At 38.7% G+C, this 10,516-nt stretch overlaps 1 protein-coding gene across 1 annotated transcript; it reads right to left on the reverse strand.

The window, feature by feature from the left end:
• Positions 1-2,249: 2,249 nt before the first annotated feature.
• Positions 2,250-5,553, reverse strand: LOC137605732 (uncharacterized). The gene is made up of 5 exons (XM_068330439.1): positions 5,461-5,553; positions 3,494-3,733; positions 3,039-3,122; positions 2,634-2,768; positions 2,250-2,530 (listed from the first exon to the last, which is right to left on the reverse strand). The coding sequence occupies exons 1-5, from the start codon at positions 5,543-5,545 to the stop codon at positions 2,250-2,252; spliced, it is 825 nt and encodes a 274-aa protein (XP_068186540.1). The 5' UTR covers positions 5,546-5,553.
• Positions 5,554-10,516: the final 4,963 nt, after the last annotated feature.

Consider the following 10,516-nt stretch of genomic DNA (forward strand, 5'->3'; position numbering starts at 1 on the left):
CTGTATGGCAAATACACTGAGACAGATTGTGGCTAAAGCAAATGGGAGAAACAGTTTCAAGGTCTCCATCGACATAGAGGTAGTAAAACCATCTGCAGGCAAAATGAACTCTCAAATGACACTCTCCCAAATCTGATATTCCTGTGGCTGCTGGACACCTCGCTCTGATGACTTCCTCTGATGGAATCTCTCTCCCTCATCCATTTATCTCCCTCATTTTTCTTCAGCTCTCCCTCATTTGTCTTCCGTTATGATTTGTGTGAAATCATAATCTCATCTATGGCTGTCTATCATTGCAGTTTACTATTGATATTGTAGCACGAGATATTGCTTTGATTTTTGATTTTATTTATGTGGCGCAGATGTCTATCTTGTTTCAGATTTTTTTGATTCACTTACAAGCACGGTATTGATTTCAGTTTGAGACATTTATTTTTTTATTTCTCCTTGATATGGTCAGCTGGCAGACTCCATCACACATGAATGATCCATCTATCCATCCATCTTGAAGATGAGATAATTGTAAATGTCTCATCTTCTCATGTATTTATTTTTCCAATATTTAAACTCAGAACAAGTATTCATATGTGTCACAGATTTTTTTATTTGAAAATTTTTTGTATAATTAACAGCTTGTGCTGTTTTTCTCCAGGTGTTACCTTGCTCTATTGGTAATAGTGAAGGCATTTATGAAATATTATTTCTTAGTCTTTGCACCATATACAGTCAAAATAATAATAATAATAATAATAATAATAATAATATAATAATAATTATAAGTATAATAATAATGATGATGATGATGATAATAATAATAATAATGATGATGATGATAATAATAATAATAATAATAATAATAATAATAATAATAATAATAATAATAATAATAATAATAATAATAATAATAATAATAATAATAATAATACAAATCAGGACATCGTCAGAAACCACTAACATGTGATGATTCTTAATAAAATAAGAGATGTCCTGAAGCTGACTCTCAAAATAAATAAGGCTTTATTCACACAAATGCATTTGGGCCTCTCCACAAAGGTGAGGTCACGACATTCAGGGTGGGGAGCCACAAACAATGGAGCACACAAACATATTCAGTGTGTATCTGGAATGGACTGGAATGGTTCTTATCTCTGTCTAGGTATGCAGTTCTCACTGTTTCTGAGAAGCTGTGTCTATGGAATACTTCCTGAAGGAATCACCCCAGGTGTGGGTACGAAACTGGCCTGAACTGATAACAGTAACCTTCTTTTCAAAGTCTCAAGATGCAGATCAAAAAAACATGAAGTGCGAGAGCATCGCCAATAAGTACATTGTGTATTTTCTTATCATTGCCTTTTTTATGATGTAATTGTATCTGAAGCACAATATTCAAGTCTCACTCACAAACATAAAAGACACACAAAAACAGTGCAATAGAGAAGGTTGCAATCTACCCCGCTCATATGCGACACCTGGTGGTTGTTGTAACTATTGCTGGAAAAGAATTCTTTACTCACCCCACGGTTCTGCTTCCATGTTTGTAAGGTGCACAAATGAAAGTGGTTTCATCTAAACGCACAAAAAAGGTTTTTTTTCCTCACATAATCCAAGAAACTGTTTATAACAGGCTACATAGTCATGGTATCAGTGCAGTTTCAAAAGATCACACTCTGTAAGCTCTTTCCAAATATTAACATTTAAAATAGACCAGTTCATGGGTGAAATTATTGTATTTATTATGGGTTTACTCTGGGTTCTCCGGCTTCGTCCCACCTCCAAAAACATGCCCTTCAGTTTAATTGGCCGTTCCAAAATTGACCGTCGTGTATGAGTGTGAGCGTGCATGGTTGTCTGTCTCTGTGTGGCTCAGCGGCGCACTGGCGTCAACCCCAGAGTTTTCTCAGACTCTCAGACTGAACAAGTGAACAGTTTGCTCTGATGTTAGACTTTCATGTGACCTTTTCGGCTTTCCTGTCGACGAGTCATCAGCCATGTTTCGTGTGTCTTTTATCCTCATCTTTGTAAACTTTGGAACAAAGAAAGAACACACAATGTATTTATGTTCATGGGGACGTTTGTGAATTTCAAGACTGCTGACAATTCGTGTCAGGTTGAAAGTTAGTACCAGTAATGTAGACTATAGACTACCTGTAAAAAAAACTCTGATGGAGTTTCCCCCCTGTAGGAGCCAAATGATTTATTTGAAGCAAATTATCAATACAAGCAGTAATGGTTGAGTGCAAACAGCTTCATTACAAGGTGAAGAGAAGGGAGCCACTGAAGGTGCTGTAGTGATTTCCATCATCATGGACAGCGCAGTTTGCTGGTAGAACAAGGAAAACGTCATCTCTTGCTTGCAGCTCCAAGATAACAGAATTGGTGAAATACTCAGTACTTATATCAGGTTTATCATGCAAGTTATATATTAACTGTTGATTGTTCTTGTACAACTTTGCACACGAGATAATTGAATTGTACGCAAACATGGTGAATTGGAAGCGGTAGACTCCCTTGACTGGTGCTGTGAATAAACCTACAGGATGAAAATAAATAAATAAATAAGTAGAAAATAAAACATATGAACATTTGATGTATTTAGATGATAACACATGCTCATATGACCTGCAATATCTCACCTGTAGATGGACTGAAACTTTCGCCGATGTTGGTGAAGACCTTCCTGTATGTCAGTGTGATGTCTGTGTTGAATGGTCCAACTTGTCCATTAGCCAAAGCTGCAGAAAAGGCTATCTTTGGTTTCTGTTTCTGTTCTGTTTAAATATAAAAAAGTAAATAAGTATCATTAAAAACCGAACAAAGAAATGTGTAACAAATCCGTCTGATAGTTCACATTTCTTCAAATTGCAAATCCAATTGAGCAGAGATACCTTGACCTGCCAGAGATCATGTCTTTCATCGCTCTCATACACAGTAAAATTAATTCATTAACTCTCATGATTGAAAACTGAAATTGTCTAGCTGTTTTCGTTTTCCTCCTTCTTCCTTTTCCCAACCTACTGCTGTACAGCGGCTATTTTTACCTTTAAGTTCTTTCTCCAACTGGTCCATCCTAGAGTTACTGAGGACAAGTTCACTCTCGATGCTGCTCAGTCTGGTCTTCATGTCTGGATGAACAGCAATGGCAGTGAATTATGATGCAGATCAGCGCTGATCACATCTGTAGAAATTCACTCATTCACTCATTGCCTTATCATGGTGGGACTGGAGTCTATTTCAGCTGACAGAGGGTGAGACAAGTCTACAGTTTATCACGGTAACACATGAAAAACAAACATCCCAATCATATTTACATTAGCCCATGGGCAATTTAGAGTCAACAATTCACCTGCTTGGTGGTAGAAGTGGGAGACCCCATAGTGAACATTAAGCAGACACACCAAGTCCTATTCCTCACAAATACCACAATTCAGTTCATATCAGTTTATTGACAGTGAAAACATGATCCAACACTCAACAGGAAGAGTAACACTCATACCAGAATTCTCTTTCTGAAGAACCTCCATGCTCACTTTGGTGGCGTCCAGGTCAGCTTTCAGTTGATCCACCAGAGTCTCACTCTCCTTCAGTCTGGTCTCCATGTTCCTCAGCTGCCATTTCACCTCTGCCTTCACTTCCACCAACATGTCTCTCAGTGCCCTCACCTCTGCACATATATCTGGGCATTGGTAAGGGCACTGGCCCACCTGGCCAAAGCTTCCACCATCTGCTTGGATGCCTGAGAAACACAGACCAACCAGCAACAACTGAAAACCAAAAAGAAACCTCATTCTCCTGTTGCACAACTGCCAATGGTGCTTTGGTGGAGTCTTCCTGAATTATATAGTTACCAAATGTTTACTGACTGAAGGAATGGGAAAAACAACAACTGCTTTTATTTGAGTTTGATTTGGATGATGCAATATAATCTCTGATCTAATGGGAAAATACAAGCTGCTACAGATTGGCACAAGGTATCTTGTGAGACAGCCCTCTAGCCCCACCCTCTTGTCGTCTTAAAGAATACAATGAAATATTTCAACTCAGTGTGTGTGTGTGTGTGTGTGTGTGTGTATTTGCGTCCACAGCTTCACTCCAACTCATCAACATATTGACTAAATGGCAGCAACTGCAGCAACAACTACACACCTATAATCTGTGCACACTATTATAAGATTTCCACAATTTTCCAGCATCAAGGTGGGGTGAGGGAGATGAGTGTCGGAGATGCGTGTATAGAGCGATGCTGCTCAGGTTGGGTTGGGACAGAAAAGGGAATTATTCGAATGTGGTGCATGGTCCAAAATACAAATTTGTGAACATTTTATGAACTTTATGTTGGTGGCTGTTCGCATTTATGAATGCTCATATCTCAGGGAGCCCATGATAGCCATATCCTCTGGGTGAGAGGGGCGTGTAAACAGGCGTTGACTGATGGATCTCATTAGCATTTAAACCCACCTGGTGAAGTCCTCCATATCTGGCTGGGTCCCTGACAAACACAGACCTACCAGCAACAACTGAAAACAAACCTCATTGTCCTGCTGCACAATGTTACAAAGACTCTGTGATGGAACCACCCTGTATCATGTATGTTGTGGCCGCCATCATATCCTTGTTGGATGACCCTGAGGTGTAGTTTATTTATGTAAATTACTGCCTGTTATTTCAGGCTTGTGATTGGCTCAAGCAGAAGGGGGCTTGGACTACCTGGAGGGTGTGCTCCAATCTTATTCAGCCTGCTAATTGGTATTGTCCTTAATCAGTCCACCAATCACTGGGATCCATCTCGGGGTTTGACAGCTGTCTAGAGTACACCACAGCTCTGAGGCATCAGTTTGGAGGAGAGTTTGTCGATTGATCTGACTTGTATTAATACATTTCTTTATGTTACCAGCAACATCTGGTTTTACATTCTGTACCCACTCAAATCCATTCCAGATGAAGGGACACTGTACAGTATATGCTTGTGTGTGCCATTGTTCATGGCTCCTCACTGCAGGTGCGGTGGCCTCACACTGTACCCCTCTGTGGAAACACCAAAATGGATTTGTGTGATTGAAAACACAAATTTATCTATTTTGAGACCCAACATCAGGACAGCTCTTATTTTGCTAAGATTCTTCATGTGTTAATTATATCTCCTGATATAATGGAAGACTTCAGGGGGCAGTAGGATACATTCTAGGTATATCCAATAATTTTCATGTAGACTGATAAAATCTAAAATTGTAAAATAAAAACCTTAACAACCAGACTAAATCTTCAGGTTTATAAGACCAGGTTGCAGGTATAGCACTTAAACCTTATCAATATCAATCAATCAATCAATCAATCAATCAATCAATCAATCAATCAATCAATCAATCAATTAATCAATCAATCAATCATTTATTTGTAAAGGGCTTAATGACACCATTTTGACATTTCAAATTGCTCTTACAGAAAAATAAACCCAACACAAACCTCCAGAGCATCCATAATTCACACTGGGAGAGACTCCCTCTGAAGAAAGAAACTGTGCAGGACTCATTCTGTGGAGGGCGGCCATCCGCCTTGACCGGTTGGGTGGAAAACAAGTACAGTGGATATAGAGACAGGTCATGAGAAAGAGAGGGAGAGTGGTAGACAGACCACTCTCCATGTTTCTAACAGGACTGCAATGAATTGGTTGCTCAGCAACATAAGCAGCTTCACTACAAGGTAAAGAGAAGGAAGCCACTAAAGGTTGTGTAGTTATTTCCATCATCATACACAGCATAGTTTGCTGGTAGAACAAGGGAAACTTCATCTCTTACTTGCAGCTCCAAGATAACAGAATTGGAGAAATATTCAGGATTCACATCAGATTTACGCTCCCAGTTATGTAAAATCAATTGATTGTTCTTGTACAACCGTACACATGAGGAAACTGCAGCGTAACCAAAGACAGTGAAGTGGAAGCGGTAGACTCCTTTGACTGGTGCTGTGAAGGAACCTACAGGGTAAAAGTAAAAAATAAAAAAAATATCAGCATTTGAAGTATTTAGATGATAACACATGCTCATATGACCTGCAGTATCTCACCTGTTGATGGACTGTAACTTTCGCCAATGTTGGTGAAGACCTTGCTGAATTTCAGTGTGATGTCTGTGTTGAATGGTCCAATATTCCCTGCATTACTCAATGCTGTGGAAAAAGCCACCTTTGGTTCCTCTGTTTTAAACATTTAAAAAAATTAATGTTTAAAACACAGTATAAATGTTTAATGCTCTTGTTTATTCAGTCATTTATCTTCTAGCCACTTTGTCTGCTGTCGTGGATATATATATATATATATATATATATATATATATATATATATATATATATATATATATATATATATATATATATATATATATATATATATATATATATATATATACATATATACATATATATATATATATATATATATACATACATACAGAAAATATATGTATATACTGTATATTACTAAAGTGTGCTACAAATGTCCCTTCGGGGATCATAACACTATATAACAATAATCCACTGCTGTACAGCAGCTATTTTTACCTTTGAGTTCTTTCTCCAACTGGTCCAACCTAGAGTTACTGAGGACAAGTTCATTCTCCATGCTGCTCAGTCTGGTCTTCATGTCTGGAGGAAAACCAAAGGCAGTGAATTATGATGCAGATCAGCGCCGATCACGTCTGTAGAAATTCACTCATTCACTCATTGCCTTATCATGGGGGGGCTGGAGTCTATTTCAGCTGACAGTGGGTGAGACAAGTCTACAGTTTATCACAGTAACGCATGAAAAACAAACACCCCAATCATATTTACATTCATGCCTATGGGCAATTTAGAGTCAACAATTCATCTACATTGGATGCTTGTTGGTAGAAGTGGGAGACCCCATAGTGAACATTAAGCAGACACACCAAGTTCTAGTCCTCACAAATACCACAATATTCATGCTCTTAACATTAAATCATATGAAATTCTGTTAAAAATAAAATTTATATATAGTAAGGCATTTTTCATCTGAGAGCTGTGTGCCCAAGATAGGTCATAGATTAAATAGTGAGATACTTTTAATCTCACATAATCTGAGACACTCACTTCCTCACAATGCTACTCATCTCACTCTTCATGGACTCCTGTGCATTGTTACTGTACTTTTAAAAGTAGGGCCACACAAAAGACTCACGCTTACAGACAATTAGACGTGACTAATGCACATAAACTGCATGGACCATAGAACCTGGAGAACCAACACGGACAAGGGGAGAACATACAAACTGCACAGAAAAGCCCCAGGAATAATCTGACCCTTCTTGATGTGAGATACCAGCTCTACCCACTGCACCACTGTGCTGCCCTGTCAATGGATAATCAGGCTGAAATAGAGCACAGCAGCTGGTCATATATCACAGTAAACATGCACAAGGTATTTCCTACATCTTGATTCAATTACTGTTCAAGTCCACCATTAAGTTAAACCAACTTCAACTCTCTGGCTAACAAAGAGAATACATAATATTAAGGTAAATTTAAATGGAAACTAAATTTTCAGTCCACAAGACTGACAATTATGATTCATATTGACTGTCTCAAGCAAATGTGTGAATTTCAATTACTTTGGTGATCTCTCTTACCTTTTCTTCACAACACAGTTTGCAATAGGTAGTAAATATGAGCACAGACAGTGGAAAACAAAAAATATGCATCATCACGGGTAAAATCTTTTGCTCTCAGTCTTTTTTGTCGACTGGGAAACAAGAGGTGCTGAATTTCAAAGTTAAGAACGCTGTTGTTTCACTAGATGTTCCAAATCATCATTTTCATAGAATTTTGGCTAATGAAGGCTTATTTTGGAGCTCATACGTTAATCAGTTAGTTGACATGACAACAAGATTCAACAGTCAACAAGAAGAATAACAGTACATACCAGAATTCTCTCTCTGAAGAACCTCCATGCTCACTTTAGTGGCGTCCAGCTCAGCTTTCAGTTGATCCACCAGAGTCTCACTCTCCTTCAGTCTGGTCTCCATGTTCCTCAGCTGCACTTTCATCTCTGCCTTCACTTCCACCAACATGTCTCTCAGTGCCCTCACCTCCGCCCAGATATCTGGGGTGGTTTGTTTTGAGGTCGGCTCGGTTGATTCCTCCGCCACATCTCTCTGATTTGTTTGACCTACCTGGCCAAAGCTTCCACCATCTGCTTGGGTGCCTGAGAAACACAGACCAACCAGCAACAACTGAAAACCAAAAAGAAACCTCATTGTCCTGTTGCACAACTTACTATTGTGCTTTGGTGGAGTCTTCCTGAATTATGTAGTTACCAAATGTTTACTGACTGAAGGAATGGGAAAAACAACAACTGCTTTTATTTGAGTTTGACTTGGATTATCAAATATAATCTCTGATCTCGTGGGAAATTACAACCTGCTACAGGATGGAACATGTGGTTTAATCTAAAACTACAAGGGCTATTGGTAGAGAACCCTCTTGTTTCACCCTCTTCCTGTCTTAAAGAATAAAATCAAATATTTCAAGTCACATTCATAAATTGATTATCTGTATTTTTGATCTTCAAATTTTAAGAGGGACAATAGGCCTTCAGTCTTTCATTTTTTCAGCTCAACACTTCCCATGAAGTTTTGTGTCAGTTTGTCCAACCAGTCCATATGTGCTTTGTGGATCCTCATTCCAAGCCAGAGCTTGGTTTACATTGCCGGCTATAAGTCCGACATGTTGGACTTTGGTAGGGCTGCCCTTTATCGCCGGTTTAGTTCATAATCTTTATACATAGAATTTGTAGGTAGAGCAACCTTGAAAATGGATGAATGGATGAACCTGTTGACAATGCTGCTTTATATCTGTATGTAGAGCCTGATATGATTACTATGTGTATTACCACTTTATAAACCACAGGGAAAAGTCTCTGCTATCATCTGCAGCCAGAATAAAGAAAGGTCACCTACACCACACCGTCACATCTCAAACCTACATCAGCTTGCAGATCAACAATTTTTTCATCTGTACAGATACAGTGTTTCACGACTCGGAACGGGAATTAACCACAGATCACAATAAAGCTTTATTCAAACACAGTCCAGCAGACAAAACAGAGAGCAGGCACAGGCAGGGTTCCTTGGCAGTCAGGCAGACAGATACAAAGTACAGGCAGGTAATTCAAATCCAACAGGCAGGGTTCAAAACCAGGAAAAACAGTGAAGTCCTAATTCTCTAACTCACACGGCAGTCAGGTAGCAAACAGTACACAACATCACAAAGTCCACTGAAAAGACAGGATAAAATAATTAACTAATCAATTCAAAATGAATGACAGATGAACAGAAGTTCAGGCCAAAAAAGTAGATGGGTGTGACTCTGGGCAGACAACAAACACATGGCTACAAAAAGCTAGTCCAGGATTATCACAGTCCAGCAGACAGACGGAGACACAACAGTCCACACTAGAATCCCGATACTGTATCTTTCTAGTTGTCAATCTGTTTCGTCTCCTATAAAAATATGGTGAGATTCATCACCAGATTTATAATGAAAAGTTTATGAGATAGAGACATCCAGACACATAAAAAACTCAACAGTTGCAATCAACTCAAAAGGAAAAAACTTCTTTTCAGGGTTGTGACAGAAAGGGGACTTAGTGGATGTGGTGCATGGTTCAAAATATGAACTTGCAAACGGCAGCATTTTATGAACTTTTAGCCACCAGTCAGTGGTTGTTCGTACACATAATATCTCAGGGAGCACATGGTAGATCCACCGAAAACATTAGTCCACGTGAACCACATCCTCTCGGCGAGAGGGGCGTGTAAACCAGCGTTGACAGATGGAGCTCATTAGCATTTAAACTAGAGATGAGTGAGTATACCATTATCTGTATCTGCATCTGTTCAACCATCTAAGTTATCTGTATCCGTATCTGCACTCGGAATGGGTTGGACTTGAACCGGACGTGGGTGTTGTTTTCTTCGGAAATGGCTGGGGCTCATACTGGTACATTATTTTAAGTCTGAAATTGGTATGAATTGATCAGAAGTCGCTATATTTATTGTTTATTCTAAAACTACTAACAGAACAGCCTCAAAATTGAGATTCAAATCAATGTTTTTGATCACAAAAGTAAGAAGTATTCACAGAACAAGTTTTTTGTGAACTCAGAACATCAAGTGCATTAATGAATACAACGCATGCAATGGGAAATTATGAACTGCAGAGTATGCATGAACAAGAATTGTCATACTTAATGCAACCTAATTTTTTTCTTTCTTTTTTTTAATTTTTTTTAGAGCGAGAGATAGAGACAGAGCATGTGTGTGTGTGTGTGTGTGTGTGTGTGTGTGTGTGTGTGTGTGTGTGTGTGTGTGCACGCACTATGTAAAAGTTCAATTATCTATACAGTATAGAAATAATTTGAACTTAAGTGAGAAAGTGTCAAACTAAGATCATTTTCCTTCAGCACGAGCAAGAGTATTGAAGGGTTTTACTCATATTGTGCTCATAC

The sequence above is a fragment of the Antennarius striatus genome, chromosome 13 (assembly GCF_040054535.1).
Source record: "Antennarius striatus isolate MH-2024 chromosome 13, ASM4005453v1, whole genome shotgun sequence".
Lineage (NCBI taxonomy): Eukaryota > Metazoa > Chordata > Actinopteri > Lophiiformes > Antennariidae > Antennarius > Antennarius striatus.

What these genes read in the sequence shown, in the direction of transcription:
- LOC137605732 (XM_068330439.1), bottom strand. Translation starts at nt 5,545, where the DNA reads ATGGCCGCCCTCCACAGAATGAGTCCTGCACAGTTTCTTTCTTCAGAG. An exon ending in GTTGGAGAAAGAACTTAAAG is followed by an intron (nt 2,769 to 3,038) that starts GTAAAAATAGCC and finishes ATATTTAAACAG; the next exon opens with AACAGAAACAGAAACCAAAG. An exon ending in AAGTTTCAGTCCATCTACAG is followed by an intron (nt 2,531 to 2,633) that starts GTGAGATATTGC and finishes TTCATCCTGTAG; the next exon opens with GTTTATTCACAGCACCAGTC.